This window comes from Cavia porcellus, unplaced genomic scaffold (genome assembly GCF_034190915.1).
Source record: "Cavia porcellus strain 051 isolate PalLab524CR breed Dunkin Hartley unplaced genomic scaffold, mCavPor4.1 scaffold_15, whole genome shotgun sequence".
Lineage (NCBI taxonomy): Eukaryota > Metazoa > Chordata > Mammalia > Rodentia > Caviidae > Cavia > Cavia porcellus.
Window position 1 is genome coordinate 46500059 of NW_026947498.1, and position 19407 is coordinate 46519465.

Consider the following 19407-nt stretch of genomic DNA (forward strand, 5'->3'; position numbering starts at 1 on the left):
AAGATGCCAAAGATATATTGCTGCTTTAAAAAAAAAAACTCCTGAAAATTAATAAGGTAGCAGAAATATGTTCTTTAAAGGAAACTAAGATTGTCTTCTGTCAATAAAACGTAGATTCAAAAACCCCATTAAAATGGTAGCTGGCATTTTGCCACTGTCATGTATCTGATCCATAAATGCACAAAATCCTTGCGGGTTTTGTGACACAGCCAAAAGATGTAAATTTTTAGCTACCTGTTCAAACTAAACTACTGTTTTAGTACTGTGAGTACAGGTGAAAATCTTTATATTATTGTATACTGGTAAAAAAAAAAAAAAAAAGAAATCTTTGTTTTATATACAGATCAGTGCCACTAGACCTCGCTGAACTTTTCAAGTTCTCTGCTCAACTGAAATTGCCTTGTACAAATGATCTATCCAGATGTAGATGGGGATGTAATAGAATTACAAGCCGAAATAACTAGATTATTTAGGTCATGATTGCAGTTTTATTATACCATATGGGAAAATGACTAAGTGCATGTGGATTTGAAGGAAACTCAAGTTTTCCTTCCTTCAGTAGGCATTCTGGCCTCCTTTTGACACTTTGTTGGTAGTGGAATTTCCTGGTCATTTTGCTTACTTTGAGGGTAACGGATCCACAACTGTGTTATGATTTGAACTGAAGCTTTCTTTCCACACATTTGGCAGATATTTAATGCATCAGCGTGGTCTTTCTGAAACCTGACTAAGCCACTTAATGAAAGAATAGTAAAATTTGCTATCTGTGTGTACAAATGCTGTCTCTCCAAATTAGAAAAGAGCAAAAAAAAACCTTGTAGAAATGCCTTGCTTTAAGAGAATTAATTTAATGCTCTACCATTAACATTATCCCAAGGTAGTGTTACATAAATAATTACTGCTAGACAGGAAGAGTCATTTCCCATTCTGTAATAATTTGAGCACATTTAGGATTTTTATTGTCTCCTCAGAATCCTCTGGGCCATAGGCCATAAATTATCACTTTCTTGAGTATGGAACTTCCATTACATGATTTAGATTTTATGGTAGTAAAGAGGAAGAGAACTAAAGGAAAAAGAAAAAAGTACCTTAAGTCCAGAAAATCATGGAGTGGAATAGGGTATTTCTACTTCTTTAACATGAGGCAAAGAAATTTCTGGTTTGCTTTGCTATTCTCTGTGTCTCTGTCTCTGTCTCTCTGTCTCTCTCTCTCTCTTTCATTTTTTTTTTTTTTTTGTTTTGTTTTTTGAGACAGTGTCTCATGCTTTCAACAGTCAATTTCCAGAGTTTTTCTTAACATCTCAAACATGAAATTTGGCACTGTAGGTTCATATTTGTCTGTGGATGTATAATATCTAGAACAGTAGTTCACAATTTAGAGTCCCAATAAAAACATACCAATGCCAGTTCCTTTAATTTCTGGATAACATCTCTAGCCCTGAACTTACTAGTTTTATCCATAGAATGCAAGACTTTGTTTCTGTTTGTGTATATTCTCTATCTATAACATTTATCATCTTCTCAGGCCAAATTTTGTAGAGTTAATCAAATGTATAATAGTGGGAATTTTTTGTATCAATAATCATTACAACAATAGTTACTTATTATTGGGCACTTATATGTCACTCATATTTCCCATTTATCTGCAATAAAGGCAAGTACAGTAATTATGTCTGTTTTCTGGCTTTGGAAACTGAAACTTTGAGGTTAAGTGACTTGTCAAAGATCATAACAACTGGAATTAGAAGATAATGATGCCAGCCCAACTTGGTGGTGCACCCCTGTAATCTTAGCTCTAGTAATCTCCACACTTGGGAGGCTGAAGCAGAAAGATAAGCATAAGTTTGAGGCTAGCCTGAACTAAATATAAATATCTATCCCAAAAGATTAGGGAAAAAAATATAAAAGCTAACAGTGCCATCCGTAAAACACAGGTCCTTAGGTGTTATTTATTAGGCGATGAACACAACTATTTACTGGTTTACTTTAGGCTTTGGTTTTGTTTGGTGTTCATATGTTCAATTCAAACTGCCCTCTCTTTGTTCTAGTTGAGCATTGCTTCAAATCTAGATGTTACTGGTATAATTCCAAGATCAACATTGCATTGTAAGACCCAGGATGGTGCCCGGCATATTGCTTATTATGAACAAGTAGATGCCCTTTGCAGACATGCCTGGGTGTTCTTTTGTGTCCCATACTGAGCTCAGTGTATGGTGTTAGCAGCAGCAACAGTGGTAGCTGTTGTTTTCAGCAGACTTTGGCTATGTAGTTATATCTATCCAACACTGAGATTGAATCAGATTCTCTTGAAACTATAATTATCAGAAGCTAGCAGCTTTTGGCTTTTCTGAACATGACATTTGGAAAGTAGCTACTTGGAGTTTTTCTGTTTGGATGTTTTTGTTTTGTTTTAAAGTTATCTGACCCATGACTTTTTCAGTAGATAATTCAATTTTGACAGTGTTGCTCAAGAATAGAGCTGAATTTCCAGAGATTCTGCACTTTGTTCATTTTTATCTGTCTCCTTAAAAACAAACCTCTCTCTCTCTCTCTCTCTCTCTCTCGCTCTCGCTCTCGCTCTCTCTCGACAGGGTTTTCCTATGTAGTACAGTTGGCCTTGAACTCACTGTGTAGCCCAGGCTAGTCTCAAACTCAGTGATCCTCCTGCCTCAGCCTCCTAAGTGCTGGGATAACAGGTATATGCTACCATGTCTGGCTGTCATTTTTCATAGGTTCTTTTTCTTTGCTTAATAGCCTGAAAATAATTTCTTCTTCAGTGAAAACTTATACAAGAACTCCCACACATCAACACCAAGCAAAGTATGCTAGCTGAAGTGTGAGATGAGAAGCTCTCAATATAGAGCCATACTGCTGTTTTAGGTATTCTAAACATACACCCTACACAGAATGCACAATCCTACAGTTTTTGACAAATGATTCAGTCATACAACTATCACTACAGTAAAGACATAGAAAAGTTCCATCACCCAAAACTGTTCCCTATCACCTATCTGTAATCAGCCTCTCCCCGGAGCTTCACCTGCAGGCAACTGATCTGCTTTCTGTCCCGGCAGTATTTTCTGTCCACAGTGTCATACGTGAACTCATTCAGAGTGGGTGCCTTCACTTCACATAATGCAACTGATGTTCACCCATACTGTTCTATCAGTAAAATTTTGTCCAGATTGTTCTGTCATTCATCCTATGTACTACAGTTTGATTATCCACATATCTGTTGGAGGGCATTTGGACATTTCCAGTTTTTATAAATACTGTAACTTAGTAATATTTCAATTGGTTGTTAGGTTAGAAATTATCAAACAATAATCACTAAGGAAAGAGATAGGCACTGTTATCTGCATCTGTGAATATTTCCTTTATCACACACACACACACACACACACACACACACACCCCACACACTCAAATCAAAGTCCTTAGTAACTTTTCTATCCAGACCCACCTCTCAACATGTTGGTAGCCACTGTTCCTTTTGTTCAGAGAGGAGATTTTAGGAGCTGTCATTTGAAGTAGAGCTAAACACAAGGTAAATCATGTCTCAAGTACCCCTAAATATTGAAAATTAGGAGAGTGACACTACAGTATTTCACACCCCATATTTGTATCACTCCCCTGCTTCCCTACAAAATTAAAAAAAAAAAAAAACACCTCCCATCTAGGCTATACCCATGAAGTCTGCCCTTCTTCACTTTCATATTTTCAATATGGTCTTATGTCCCTACCTCCCTCTAATATTCGTATCTTTGGTCAGTAAGTGGGGAGATCTTGCTCATTTAAAAATGATTTAATAGGAACAGGCTCCCTACACAGTGTGACTTTTCTTTGGACTCCACAACTAAGCTACTAATTGGACTCCACTGTTGCATGTGCAAACAAGTAAATCTTTAACCAAGTAAAGATTCTTGTGTGCAAAGTGTTCTTTGGACTCTTGGTATGCCCCACCAGTGAGAAGCTGCTAATATCACTTAGTATAATTAATAGCACTTAAGATGGTAATATCATGTAATGCAATTAATATCACTTGGCTGTTAATATCATCTTGTATAATTAATACCCCTTAAGTTATTAAAATCAGTTAGTGTAAGTAATACCACTTAGGTTGCTAATATCACTTAGTGCTACTCAGGGTGTGATAGTCTGTGCTGTTCTGTAAATTATTACATATCTGCTGCAAGGTGAATCAGAGATTGACGTAAGCCTTTAAGAACTTGTATAGCAGCTTTACGTTGCAGCAGCATCTCATCATGTGATCATTATTCTAGTGAGCAATTTTTATTCCAGACAGTGATAAACTAACAAAAATTCGTCATGTGCCATAGGTAGTTGGAAAGCACAGATTTAATATGCTGCTTCTCAAAGTCTAGCTTGCATAGCTGGTCATCTCAAAATTCAGATTCAAGCCAGGCATGGTAGTGTGCATGTATAATCTAAGTGTTCTGTGAGGCTGAGGCAAGATAATTCCAAGTTGAAGTCCAGGTTGGGAAAATTACTATTTATCAGAACCATCTCAAATACTAACACTCATAGCAACAAGAATAAAAAGGACTGGAGTTATAGATCGATAGGAAGACCTATGTTCAGTCCCCAGTATGAAAAAAACAAAATAATAATCAGATTCAATTTTAAGATAAAGTCTGAGACTCTTCATTTAAAACATACAAGTAATTCCAATGCCCTAATGTGAACCAAGCTGAGAAGAGCAGGAACTCTGTGGACTTGTATAATTTATACACCATTTTCCTTTAAGTACATATCATGTTTGTTCATTTAAATAAAAGACATAGCAATCAAACACCTCTAGAATCTCAGCTTTTTTTTAAATGGTACCAGGGATCAAACTCACCACCACGCACTTACAAGGTAGGCGCTTATGCCACTGAGCTAAATCCCCAGTCCCTGTAATCTCAGTTTTCATTGAAAACTGAGACTGGGTGAAGCATCTATGTAACCTCCCAAGCTTCAAGACGACACTTTGTTATTAACCTGTCAGATCCTCTCCTGTGTCAGGATGGATGAAGCTGTGTAACAGATGACTTTCTGAGCAAATGCCTTCCTAGCTACCTCCTGAGACAAGAAAACAGCTGTGTACGATGCTCCAAATTGGCAATTCGGATCTACTTTTTATACTCTACTATTTTACATCCTTGAACCTCCATAATTGGATGATTTCAAATTTTCTGTTTTCCTCCTTTTAGGAAGAAAACCTGTTTCAGTTTTCCTAGGAGAGTTCTACCTCCCAAGAAAACCTTCCGTCTCAGGAAAATCTGAGCAATTGATTACCCTACATCCTTTATTTTTCTGAACTGTGATCCAAACAGCAAAATCCAGTAACTCTGCTTTGCTGAATATCCTAAATAGTACAAACAGACCTAAGAAGACATATTTTGATGAAACTTATAGAATTTGACTTAAAACATTTTTAAAAGGACTTTTTGTGTTGCTTTTACTTTTTTTGTTAACCTCTGTGTATCTCTGGAGAGTAGAATAAATCCTAGGAGATACCTTTCTCTAGTCACAGATTACAATTTGATTGTGTCAGGCACTCTAACTGTCTTGAATATATACACAGTGAGGTGTCCTTGGCAGCCATTTTCCAGGCAGAGTAGAATATAGTATTAGACTAATAGATATTAGCACAAATACATATATGTTACCCTAATTGAAACCTAATTATTTTATTATTCTTTCATTGTTTTAATTAAGATTTTGCCAAACAAGAATTATGGAGAACTACAGTGACGTTTCTTAAAACCATCTGCTAAAGACTTTTCGTTGCTTTTAAGAAACAAGTCCCCAACTGTATCGCATCCCTAATCTGAATTTATGCATTGACCACAAGAAAATACAGCAATAAGTTTTAAAATTTGAACTACTAACTGCACCTGTTTAGGATCTAGAAACCAGAATGGAAAACTTAAGGCTTAGCCCCACTTGCTCCCTGATCAAATGCATAGGTTCCTAAAATAGCTTTATGGAGTTGTTAGCAGCAGCTGAAACAAGGAGTCAGTGCTGTCCCCAGTCACAACCTGGCAGCCTAATGCTGTAGCTCAGAGGCAGCTGCCTCTGTCTCTTCCTGTTTCAGGGCCAGGCAGAATAGCTCTCAGGCAAAACACAGAGGCAGCCTCTTGCCTTACTCACTTTGCTGTATTCCATAGAATTCCGGTTTCCTAGCCAAGTTATTGCCCCTAGATTCATCCTGAAGGTCTGTAACATCCATTCCAAACCACAAACAGGAAAGAAAAGTAACTAAAGACCTCCAGACAATTACAGCAGACTTTAAATAGATACACACACACACACACACACACACACACACACACGAACGCAGGTGCACACACACACACACACACGTTCCAAGAAGAATGTTAAAAGAAAATGCAGTCTTGTGCATTTGTTGGTCACAGCTAATCCTAGATATACAAATACAAGTACCCAACATATATTAACCTGCTATATTAGTTAGCAACAGATTTGTACCCTACATTCCATCAGAAAAACCTTCATTCATTCAAGAATGCTCTGCTCAATAAGGTACAGCTTACAGTTAGCCACACTTAACGTTCTCCTATGTGGAGAGTCTTCCCTCTCTTATTCCTCTCCACAACGGCCTGCTTATATGCCACCAAAAGCAGGGTGCAGATTGACTAGACAGTTGATCTTATCTGATGTGCCAACATTTTATACTGCTAGACTGGTAACATTAACCAGCATTTAACATTTCATTCTCCTTCACATATATGTCATATTGTAATACAATACTGTTCCTATCCTAAACAGCTACCAAACTTTCCAAATCATGAAAGAGGTAATAATGTTTTCTTTTTTATTTGTATCACTCAGAATAGTCTTTTATTTCATAACAGTGGTATGTCAAATTTAGAGCCGATTGTCCAGATCCCCCATACACTGCTTATAATGAAGCAGTGCCCCAAAAGAAAAACAAAAGTAGTTGCTTATATATCTTTTAGCAACAAAGCTGATGTTTCAAGGGCCAGCACGCAGACTTCCAGGCTGAGGACTTAAAAGAAAAATGGAAGTAAACAAAGGATGTCAGACAAGGTTCTTAAAATTTCCCTTCTCAGCAGTTTCCAGTTTGCCAGTACACCTGTACACATAGGTGGAAGCTCTAGGGTACTACATTGAAAACTCAGAATTCTAGTCCTTCATATAAGAAATTATAAGACTGTGTTTCAGAGAAAATAATAGCTGGGATAATCACTAAATGTCTAAAACATAGTCTGTCCATTTGCAGAGCCTGGAATGATACCTGCCTTTCCTATTGTAAAAGATCAAATCTCCTCAGTCAAGGCAAGCACAGTACTATTGCTCTTAGTGTGGGCTCAGGTCAAACAGACATACACATCTTGAACTTCTGTGAGATTTGAACCCCCACTTTCTAAAAGATAGTACAAAGTAATGTCTTCTTTAGGGAATTCCTAGGTGAACCAGTTCTGAAGAAGCAGACAGTAGCAGTATCTGAACTTTTGGCCTAACATCTAAAGCTTGGACTGAAATGTCAGTATCCCTCAATGAACACTCAAGTATTTGCACAAAAATGTGTATTCCAGCTCAGTTATGTAGTGCTGGATTGGTCTCAAGAACTGCTTCCATATCTTTTGAAGATTACATAACACTTTTCAAAGTAGGAAGCAAATTTTCTGGCCCTAACCTTTCTGCAGTGAGGGAGAAAATAATTACTCTGGTAAACATGTATGATTCAAATGCTAGTAAATGACTTTATGCAGATCTTCACACCCAGGACTTATCTGCATAAACTATTTGCCTGTTTGTTGTACCTGCAGTAACTTCCACAAGAATGGCACAGAGTGAGTACTCCAAAGTAGCTGATAAACAAAAGATCAGATAAATTAAACTCTGTACTACAACCCCCCATTTATAATAAAACAAAATCATTCAGGGCTCAGCATGAGTCATGGTGCTGGTGATCACTAGTTCTAACCTAAAACAATCAGCATATTTTTCTTTAAATGTTTTTAATGTATCATATTAGAGCAATGAATCTATTTCCTTAGCAATGAAAATTTTGTTTCAGCTGAAGATAAAGAATAATAAGGCTTCTATTCTAAAGGAAAAAAAAAAAACAGAGCCCATTACTTTTGGGTTTTCCTCATTCTTGGCAAATTGCAGTGTTGATCCTTCACAATAGTGCTTCATCAGAAGCACTATCATTTTGTAGCCACAATGAAATGTCTTTAGTGACAATGGAACTATGATCAATTCTTGACTAAAATTCATTATTTCAGTAAAGTTTAAACAAAAAAGATGATAAATATGCATGTTCAAATATGCTAAATTTAAAATGAATTCATGCTTCTTTTCTTAATAATCAGTACTTTTTAAAATGCCCCAGAATTTTTACTTAGTATTTTTTTGTATTGGCTATTGTAAGAACCCAAGCCCCGTATTACCTTGGGAAATTATATGGAAAACTCTCATCAGAGTAAACATGTCCTAATTACCCTACATGTTTGTTTTAATGCTTGTATTAGGTAAGTATAAATCACCCATCCAAACGATGACTATCCTTAAATTTTTTTCTTTTCATTTGTTTGTTTGTTGTTGTTGTGACGGTGGTTTGGGTTTGGTTTGGTTTGGTTTGGTTTTGGCTCTTGGCTTTTGGATTGGTTTTGTTTTTTGTTGTTGTTTGTTTCTTTCTTTGTTTTGTAAGAAGGGGTCTCACTGTATAATTCAGCTCTGGCCTTGAATTGATTATGTAGCCTAGGCTGGCCTCAAACTCGTGATCTTCCTGCTTCTGTCTGCTGCATGGTAGGGAGTTTCATAATGATAACTATAGGGAAATTTTTACTTGGGTTGTTTGTTTTTAAGGAATTGAGAAACTGGAAAGTATCATCAAAGAAAAATCATTTCAGCTAAAAATTTGCCATTTTAAGATGCTGGTTTCTTCTATTAATCTTTTCATAAAAAAAGAATTCATCCTCTCCAACATAGAATAGCCACTATATATACTTCCATTTCATTCACACGATGATTATTTTGAAATTACAGAGTGAGCATTCGTTCAGTTTACAAAATCTAGCTACTACTAGCTAGTGGAATACTGCCTTAATTTGAATAAACTCTCTTCAGTAATATACTGCATCATGCCCTCCTTTATGCAAGTCTAATACATACATGAAATATAGTGGGTAAAGATAAGTAGTATGTGCATTGTACCTCATCTATTGCTTCCTAAGGCTTCCACAGATGTTGAGAAAAGAAAAACATGAATATCAGTCATTATGAGGAGACAATAAAATGATTGACTGTTTCACAAGAATTTTAACTGAGCATATCTGTTAACTGGAGCTCTTATATACAAAACTACATCAGACTAAACACTGACCATTTTCCCGCTACGTAAGTAAGTGAGCAGAGTAAGTCTGGTATTATTTGGCAGAGGTCTGGCATCATTTCTCATTTACTCTGAGATATGACGTGCCTTTGGGTAATCCAGTCATGTTCTCTGGAGTATGTTACAAGAGCACAAATCCTGTTGAGTATCTCCCAACACCTTCTAAAAACCCTACTTTGAAAATCTGTTTCTGTTTTCTGGTCTTCTGTTTTCAGCAAATTTTAGTATCACAGAAATGAGAACAAAGTATGAGGGGTAAAAAATACAATCTGGTTGCCATTTTAAGATGCTGGTTTCTTCTATTAATCTTTTCATAAAAAAAAAAAAATTCATCCTCTCCAACATAGAATAGCCACTACATATACTTCCATTTCATTCACACGATGATTATTTTGAAATTACAGAGTGAGCATTCGTTCAGCTTACAAAATCTAGCTACTAACAAAGAAAGTTATTTGTTCTCAACACTTTTTACTTTTTCTTAACTTTTGACCCTATCTCTTACTCTTCAGCGGATAATAATTTAAAATTTCACTTTTGTTTTCTCATATGATTACCAGTTTAGCGAACCTTATCTCTTGTCAGGATAGTTCCTGTATTTTGCAAACTGCTCTTACTCAGTTTTACAAAAACTCATTTCATATAAGCTCTTAATCATACCTGAGATTTATTGCATTGCCTTGCATAATATCCAGAGGATCCTACTTGTAGAGAGTGATGATGGCTGCTCCCAGGTGATGGATAACACAAAAACATCACAAACTCCCTTTGCACCAAGATTCAGAATGATTAGACCACTGTGCAGGTACCTGTACTTGATCACGCCTGGTAGTTCTATCTTCCTCTCCCTGCCAAAATCCAACACTGAAATCTGGGCACCAACACTGTTTTCTTCTTCTCTTTTTGGCACCCCTCAGGTTTTGTTTCGTGGGCTTCAAAGCCGCAAAAAGTTTACAAGCAGGGACCAGTGACAGTTCTGCGAAGGAGAGGCAATGGGGAGTCCAATGCTGACAAGGCCAAAATGCTAAATATATCTTTCCCTTGCAGGGCAGTATCCTTCATACTCTGAACACAGACAACCTTGCAGAAACCCTAACCCCCCAGTTTACAGTCTACATGGAAGAAGGGATCTATCTTGACCGGACTGCAGGATGAGGTGACCCAGAAGCTATCTGTGCAGAGCAGATGTGTAGAGGCAGATATAGGCTGATAGACAGAAAGACAGAGAAAGAGAGAGAGAGACAGAGAGAGAGAGAGAGAGAGAGAGACTGCAACTTGCATGCCAGTACCCAGCAGCTGCTCTCCAGAAGACACCACTCTTTGGCAGGCAACTCTGAAACACCCTGTTGGGTTATTTCAGATTCATGTACACATCTTGGCTGAGAGTAGAAACCTCTCAGGCATAACCTGGGTCCCCTTCTCTGCCTTGTGACTACCCCAAATATTCTGTCAGCCACAAACAGTAATGCCAGCATCTTAAGAACAGAAGCCCAGATTGACATGAACTTGTATTTCATTTTGTACCCTGCAGCTATGAACTGATGCATGCCTTGTTTGAGATGTAAGTAATGTGAGCCCTAGAATGATTAGACCATTGTGCAGGTACCATGGTCTAATAGCTATAACCCAAGGCACTAGCTGTATGCAAACATTTGCTATTACTACACTGTGTTGCCCCTTCATTTGAATGCCTATCTCTTCCACTTAGTATCACAAAAGACAGCAAAGTGCTAAGAACACTTCAGAGCAACATACAAATGTATAGTGTTATTAATAATAAGAAATATCTCCCTATATTTGGTTCTATATTCTTATAGGCTTTTTAAAATTTATCAGTCATTAGAGAAATGTCATACTTTAGATTGCTTAAGTGTGTAGATTCAATGTAATTTTCACTTGAATGGGATCACTTGTTCAGAAGAAGGTGAGTGGGAAGGGAGATGTGTTCCTTTATGCCACAAGTATATATTGCAGCAACAGCAAGTTATCAGACATACTTACCACCTTCCAAGTGGTCAGTTTTTGTAATGTCTTACTTAAGCTCCCAACATCCTTTTAAGTTTATCCTATTCTTAATGATTAAATGAGAAAATCAAACATGAGAAACATTAAGTAACTTCCGGGGGTCTAAAGATGATATCATACTGAGATATCATCCAAAGCCTATTTTTTATTTTGTATTTATAACACTGAAGTAATTTCAGACTTACAGAAGAGATACACGAAGAGTAAAGAATTTCTATGTTCTCTTCCTGGTTCTACATTTTTCAATATTTTACCATACTTGTGTTCTCGCTCTCTTTCCCCACCTACTTTGTGTTACTATATGTGTTGTTTTTTCTGAGTCAATTTGTGCACTAATATGATTATTCTAAATAAGTGTATTCATCTGTGTAGCCACAGTATAGAAATCAAAGTCAGTGAATTAACACTGATTTTTTTCTAATTCATTAATCCAACTCAACTTGTCACCAAATGTCTTACTAATACCTCTTATAGAACAAACTACTCTTTCAGTTTATGAGTATGTGTTCCATTTAGTTGTCACATCACCACCCTCTTCTTGATTAAATTGCTCTTCAATCTTTCAGTTTCTTTTGTGACCTAGATATATTTGAACAGTTCATTTTATAAAATTTCTCAATTAAGGTTTATATCATGCTGTCTCATTATAAGATTTATGTATATTTTGACAGGAATACCACAGATGCAGTGCTATATTCTTAGTTAACCATGGCAAGAGACACATAAATGGCATTGGTCCTAAAACTAGCCCACTTAGTTAAGGTAATATCTGCCAAATCAAATTATAGTTTTCCAATTAATAAATATTTGGTGGGGAGACCATTTTAGAGTATGTAAACACTGTTCCTAAATAAACTTTCTATTGTAAAGAATAGTTTTCCTTTTCATTTATTTTCCTATGTGTTTATTATATACATAAGGACTATTTGATATCTTTTTTGAAGTTATAATCTATTAACATCATTATTTATTTTAATGCTCAGATTTGGCCCAGTAGAATTCCCTTCAGGCCAATTCTTGTGTCCTCTTGACAAATCCTCTTCAGTTTTTCAAGAACTTTCTTATCTTCTGGCACAATAAAGTATTCCACAAGCTTCTTATATTTTCTCTATGCAGCCCTGTAATTAGCCACATTTTTTTTTTAAAAAAGACCCAAATTCTTATAGAAAATGTTATTTAGAAGCCAAAGTCTTTGTATTGGGTGTGCTGATTCTACTAGGTGTGCCACAGCTTCTAGGCCTTTATAGCCAGCAGGCTAGGGAACACGTGCATACACATGTACATGGGACTGTAACTATTGCTCTGTCTGTATGTGTTAAAGACTGTGAGATCACATCGAGAGTGCTACTTCTAGCATAAAGGCATTCTGACTTTTATTCTTGCCACATTTATAACCCCCCGCCCCCATGAGAATAGTCTAGCTTCTGTTGTCCTCATACTTAATTCCTTCCTCCTCCTTGCATTCTTTTTTTTTTTTTAATTTAAGAGGAAAAAGAGAAAAACACAAAACAAAACAAAGCGGTGTAAGGGTACACGTAATACAGAACTACAAAAAAAAAAATAACAGTAAGAAATCACCTGTTAATAGATTACATATTATCATCTTGAAAATAGTTGCTCAAATCACAGTATCAAAGAATACAAGGTGGACATTCAAACAGGGAGACTGCAAACAGCTGTGTTCAATGATCCAAAAACATTGATATAGTCAGCTATTTAACACCCCTAAACACACTTGCTGTTATATCCGTTAGAGCTCTTTTTCTTTTTTATTTTTTTTCCCTCTCTTTTTTACAACAAAATTTACACATTTTGGATTTTATTACTCCTTAGTGCTTATTACTTTTTTGGGGGGGAGAGAATACAGTCAAATATGGCAAAACAAAGCTGTCAGTCAAAACCAAGGATAGACATAGCACATGGTGTAGAACAGAGTACAAGGTTATCAACAATGGTTATCAACGTTGTCTCTTGTTTCCTTAAAAAGAATTGTCTATCTCATTAGATATTATAAAGTTGGACAAAACAGTAGAGAACAAGACCAATAAAACTTAGGCATTGTAAACATTACAGGACTTCCAAAGAAGATAATAGTCAAACCAGAATGGGCATCTTAGTGAATCTTATTGCCTTCAAAGTAGTTGCCTATATCCTCAAACTTGATACTATCATACAGAATGGAACAGAGTCTAATCCGTCAAAACAAGATCGTGGGAGTATTACAGGACTTCAAAACAAGTTATTAGGAAATCAAAAAGAGTTACTATTTATATTTTTTATTTTTTTATTTTTATATTTTTTAAATTTTTTCCCTTAATTAAGACAAACATAAGAAATGACTAAATAATTTTTTTAAAAGAATAAGGGGGAGATTGAGATAAAACAGGACATAACAATATAACAATAGAGGTCAAAGCATGACTGTTTCAGCAACCTAGTACTTCACCACCATATAACCCGACTTAATAGTAGTTACCATAGTGTCTGTCTTTTTCCTTGAAATATTTGGATAAAACTTCATATACTCTAGCTTCAAATATTTCCATATCAAGAAGCCCAGAATAAAGCCTTTCTAATTAATGAGTGAAAACTTTATAAGGCTTCAAGGCCACCTAATGGGGAATCATGATTACCACATATTTTTATATATTTGAATCATTACTTACATTAGGGAAACTATCTGGTATTCACACATGCCCTCCTTGCATTCTTAAAATGGGTATCTGCATGGAGAGGAGCTGGAACTTTTAAGTATGTTCTTACAGATAACTGAAAAAATTGTGTACATAAACAGAACTGATTTCCAAAGGTATCATATCCCTGCCTACTCATGAACAACTAAGGGAAGCGAAATATCAGGCAAAAACTTTCTTTTGATAGTTATCTTTGCATTAACTCTAAGCTCTAGTTTCTTCACTGTGGCAGTTTTACATTGAAGAAGATATCTTAGTTCTATTTTGACACTAAACATTTTATAAATGTGTGAATTAATGATTGTAAAACCATCTGGAAAAGCCTTACCTCTTCTTTTTGCTACTCTCTTACAGACAGTTATTACTACATGTCTGCAAGGTATCAAGAGAGATGTATAGTGCTAGTTCTTGAAAATACGGTGAGGTTTAAACTAATTTTTTGTCCATTCTTTGGTTTTGTGAGTTGCTTTTTAAAAAGTGAATTCTCGTTCAAGAGCTAGATCATAAGACATCAGAGACAATGTGCCACTATGTGTCAGGAATGCCTAATTTTTCTTGATTTAGATCCCAAGTGCAATCCTTCCCACTGTCCCTTCCCACCCCAGGTAGATTATATTTGCCCTCTATGATATCCCCAAAACACCCATAGCTTAACTGCACTTTTATTCTCCACTCTGCATTATTGCAATTGCCAGTATACTTGTCTCATCTCTCCTGACTAGATGAGGAGGGCCTGGAGCGGAGATTGCCCTTTCCCAGCTCTTATTACATGGTTAGGGCACAGTGCACATGTACTGAATAGATGAATTATCACAGACTTATTTGATCAAGTGAACAGCAGATGAGAGTAGCAACCCCAATGCACAGCAGCATGTTGGTGAACTGGAAGGTAAAAAATAAAATTATAAAAGTTTAAATCCATCAATCATTTTAAAATTCCAGGGTTTTAGACATAGTAGCACATGCCTATAATCCTAGCACTTCAGAGACTGAGGTAGGAGCATCGCCATGAGTTTGAGGCTAACCTGGGCCACAAAATGAGTTCAGCTCCAGCTTAAACTGCATAAAAGCAAAATGAGTTCAACTCCAGCTTAAACTGTCTCAAAAAGAGAAAAAAAAAAAAAATCCAGCGTCTTAAACTTTTGTGCTAACAGACAATTTACCAACAGCAAAAGTGACAGATTTAAATTTCACAATTATTCTTTGCTTAGTGCTCCCTAAAAGTGAGGTCATATTTTAAAAAATGCATAATCCACATAGTAGAAAATATCTCCAAGTAAACAAGTCTGTTTATGATCAGGTAAATGAAAAAGTCTCTCTTCCTTTAAAACCCACCTGGGGTCATGTTTTGGTAGTAGCACGTAACATTTTTCAAAAGTGAAAATGACAAATGACAATAGCAGGTTAACTGTTTATAAATGAACAAAACATGTCTTGACCTCTGAAAATCGTTGTTGCAAATAATCTGCACTCTCCGGTTTCCAGGGGCTATTTCTTCAGGACTTTTCAAATGCCAAAATACCAGGTAACAGCTGTTTCTGTTCTAAGATGTTTCTCAAGTGTCCTATTTTGATGTCATTATGTAATGTTTTCCTCTTGACATACCACTCATCACTCAGTAGCCTTGTTGATATATATCACTGCATAGTTCTCTTCACTTTTGTATCAATGTCACTTTTCTAATGGGCACTGCTTCTCTGAAATCTAGAGAAAAAATTTGAGCAACACTCCAGATTGCACCAAAGCTTTTCCTTGGCTAATAAGTTCCTTTGTGAGCATAAAAATACACAAATTAGAATTCTTTCTTCCCTTTTAGCCCTCCTTCCCTTTAAAACTGCTATCACATTCTAATCTCATATACTCTCTTAATTACGTATTTTACAAAAAGGTGTGATATCCACCAAAACTTGTTCTGTTTTTCAGTTTAAATCCTGCCTTGGTAACTATTATCTCCAATATCGTTCTACAAGCATAATTTTAAATTTACCTCAACAGATATGCACTGAGTACTTACAGTATACTGTACAATATGCTGGGCCTTGGTGCTAAAAAGACCAAATTAAACGTTACTTTGTCTCTTTCCCCCAAAAATTCAAAATCTAGCATAAAAGGCAATTACAAAAGTGCTCATTTTAATGGGCTAAATATTTTAATACAGGGCTGATCTGATGTAGTCTTGCTGAGGTAGAGGTCAAGGAGACTCCCCACGGGGAGCAAATATTTGAACTGGATTCCCTTGGGCAGGAGGAAGAGTTTCTGCCAGGGAAATGGTAAGGTGAGAAGGGCATTCTAGGGGAAGGACACAGTGAGAATAGGCCCTCTGTCAGGGAAGCACACAAGGGCGCCAGCAGTGGCAGGCAGCTCTTTTGCATCAAGATCAAGGCTGTGGCATCCAACTTTGTCATAGGAAAGTAGAATCTTTACTTGCACCCAGATTGTTAAGAGTCTCGAATGCTTTGATGTTGGAAGTTTCAACTGTACTCTGTATACAGTGGGAAGCCTCTAAGAAGTATTTTAGAGAGGTATCATACTGGGAAACTGTAATAGTTAACTTGATTGGCTTGGGAGCTACCTAGGAGATTAGTAAGGCATACTTCTGGGTGTGACTGGTTGTGTCACTGAGCTGTGACCTTGGGGTCTGTTTCCAGCCCTTCACCCCTTCTCTTGTAGTTTCTGGCTGCCATGAGCTAACCAGCTTTGCTCTGTCCTGTCTTTTCGATATAGAAGAAATGTAACTCCCAACCTGCTGGATGTCAGGTGTGCTGAGTTCAGATACCCCCCAAATATTGAAGAATAAATGCCAAAAGGCAGTGGAGGTTAAGAGCAGGAAAGATTTATTGAGGGGTAACTCCTGAGAGACAGGGCTCCTGAAAGTAGGGTGCCACTGAAGCCCTTTGTTAGGGGCAATTTATATAGCAAAGCCACAACATGAGTCAAACTACTGTCAACCTATAAGATTACAAGTACAGCTGCTTAGATAATACTGATTCAATAGGGAAATGAGTCATGTAGCAAGGGTGCATAGAAAGAACAAAGACATATTTGGGAAGGAATAAGTCCAGATGCCCTTACCCACCCACCTAGGTGGCTGATGCCTGTCTGGACTTACTGGACCAAGTGATGCTAATTATAATATAATCTCAAGTTATTTATCCCTTAGGGAGCCAATAGGCCGGCCTTCATTTGTGCCCCAAGCCACAATTCTGATGTCTTTATTTTTCTGCTGATTTTCTTGACAGCCCAGTCCCTCTCTGTTTATTTCTATCTATAGTAGATAGAACTTAGCTACCTATAGTATTTTCACCATAATGTTCCAGCCTTGCAGCCACCTGACCATGGACTGAGTCTTCTGAAACAGGGAGTCAAATTAAACCTCTCCTCCTTTAAATTGTGGGTGTTTAGGGTTTTGTCCTAGCAAAAAAACTGACTAATACAGAAACCCACATAATTTGGAATCAAAAGGCCTTTTTTCTGGGACTCTGAAATGTTTTACCTGAAAAGGAACTGAACTCAATAATACCAACCTTTTGTGTCACTTACAAAAATTATGTGGTCTAGCTTTAGCTTTCATACCACTTGATGCCTTGAATTTGACATAAAACTTTTTTTTTGGACATAATACATGATGTAATAACAAAATACAAGGTGATCAACAATGGTTACCATAAATGCCTCTTACTATCTTAAAAAAAATTGCCTATATCATCAGTTATAATAAAATTGAACAAAACAGTAAAGAACACAACCAATAAAACCAAAACATTGGAGACATTGCAGGACTTCATAAGAAGATAATAGTCAACCAGAATGGGCGTCATAATGAATCTTATTGTCTTCACAGTTGTTGCCTATACTTTCGAACTTGGTACTATCAAGCAAAACAGAATAGAGGAAAATCAGTCAAAACAAGATGGTGAGAGCAATACAGAATTTCAAGTCAAGTTAATAGGAAATCAAAGTGGGTTACTATAATATATCCTGCTATTTTTATTTATTTTTCCCTTAATTAAAAAGATAAAAAAGTAAATAATAAAAAAAGGAGATTGAGATGAAAGAGGGCATAACAACAAAACAGTGCAGGTCAAAACATAACCATTTAAGCAAAATAGTGTTTCATCACAAGATATCCCGACATAAAAGTAGTTACCGTAGTGTCTCTTTCCTTGAAATCTTTGAGTATAACTTCGTATACTCTAGCATCAAACATATCAAGACAATGTAAAAACCATTCAAGAGAATGACAGTATTACAGGGTATTTAGAATCAACTAACAGAAAATGAACAATGGTTTCTGTATAATCTCCTTTTGACATAAAACTTAAAAGCAATCACTTATGTCACAGCTTCTCCAAAGTGATCTGTGGTTTCAACCAAGTTTATCCCTGTACTGTTCAAGCAAGACTTTTTCCCTTTGCATATCTACTGATGAAAAATGCTTGGACTTCAGAAGCCAGCCTCTGAGAAGAGATGAAGAATGCATGAAGCTGTCGCCAGCAAAGAGATCAGTAACATCCATTACAAGTAGGGTGTTTCAACACTTCAGAGAGCTCTGTACAAGTGACTATGGTTTGGTTCAGGTGAGCTGGGTTAAGGCCTTATCCCAAGCAGCAGCTAAGGAATGAGGAATGAGGGCTATGGAAAGACAAGAATTATGCAAGGAAACAGAAGCCCACCCAAATAAAATAGCTGCTGAACAGAGCTATGGTTCTTGCCAAATATACTAAATACACTGAGGAAACAAGAGGAAAGTTTGGTGCTAAGAGCTGAACAAATCAGAAGGTGATTACAGAACAGCTGATTTTAATCTGGTATACAGGTGCCTAGAGACTATCCATCCAGTGAGTATCTAGATAAGTTAGAAAGAGTAACTGAGTTCCTGGTAACCTTAAAGGCTCTGTTTCACCAGCCCATAACCAAACAGGAAGAACTTTGAAGGCTTAAGATCATGCATTTCAGTCACTGGACAGAGTTAGGAGGCAGGGATAGTACCCAGGGCACTGCTAAGTTTCCAAGCAACTTCATGATTTGGCAACCCAAGCCAGAGCCAACTGGCAAAATGACAAGGGTGTTTCCCCTTGGACCAGATTTACAATAGCTCTCAGGAATATGTTGTACTACCCATTCTTAGTGTTATGGTGCTGAACTTTTAAGATGCTTTGTAATTTTCTTTAAGTAACACCATGCCACATACATAATAGCAACTTTGCTTTCAACCACAAATGTCTTTAAATGAGAAAGCACCACCCCTGCCCTCATTTGGAATGCATTGTGTGCCAAACTGGGTCTTTTAAAGCA

General features: G+C 36.7%; 2 protein-coding genes across 7 annotated transcripts in view; one reads left to right on the plus strand and one right to left on the minus strand.

The window, feature by feature from the left end:
* Positions 1–10479, minus strand: part of Filip1l (filamin A interacting protein 1 like) — a 243707-nt gene extending 233228 nt beyond the window's left edge. For all 4 annotated transcript variants that reach the window (XM_063224821.1, XM_063224824.1, XM_063224823.1 and 1 more), the window contains exon 1: positions 10055–10479. The gene's annotated coding sequence lies outside the window, so the exon portion shown is untranslated. The remainder of the gene's footprint in view (positions 1–10054) is intronic.
* The window catches only part of Cmss1 (cms1 ribosomal small subunit homolog), a 341586-nt gene that overhangs the window by 261524 nt on the left and 60655 nt on the right, over positions 1–19407 (plus strand). Inside the window, exon 2 of one of the 3 annotated variants that reach the window (XM_063224828.1) lies at positions 15598–15637. The exons of the other annotated variants lie outside the window; for them this stretch is intronic. Coding sequence (XP_063080898.1) covers positions 15598–15637 — 40 coding nt within the window. The remainder of the gene's footprint in view (positions 1–15597; positions 15638–19407) is intronic. 3 annotated transcript variants of the gene reach the window in all.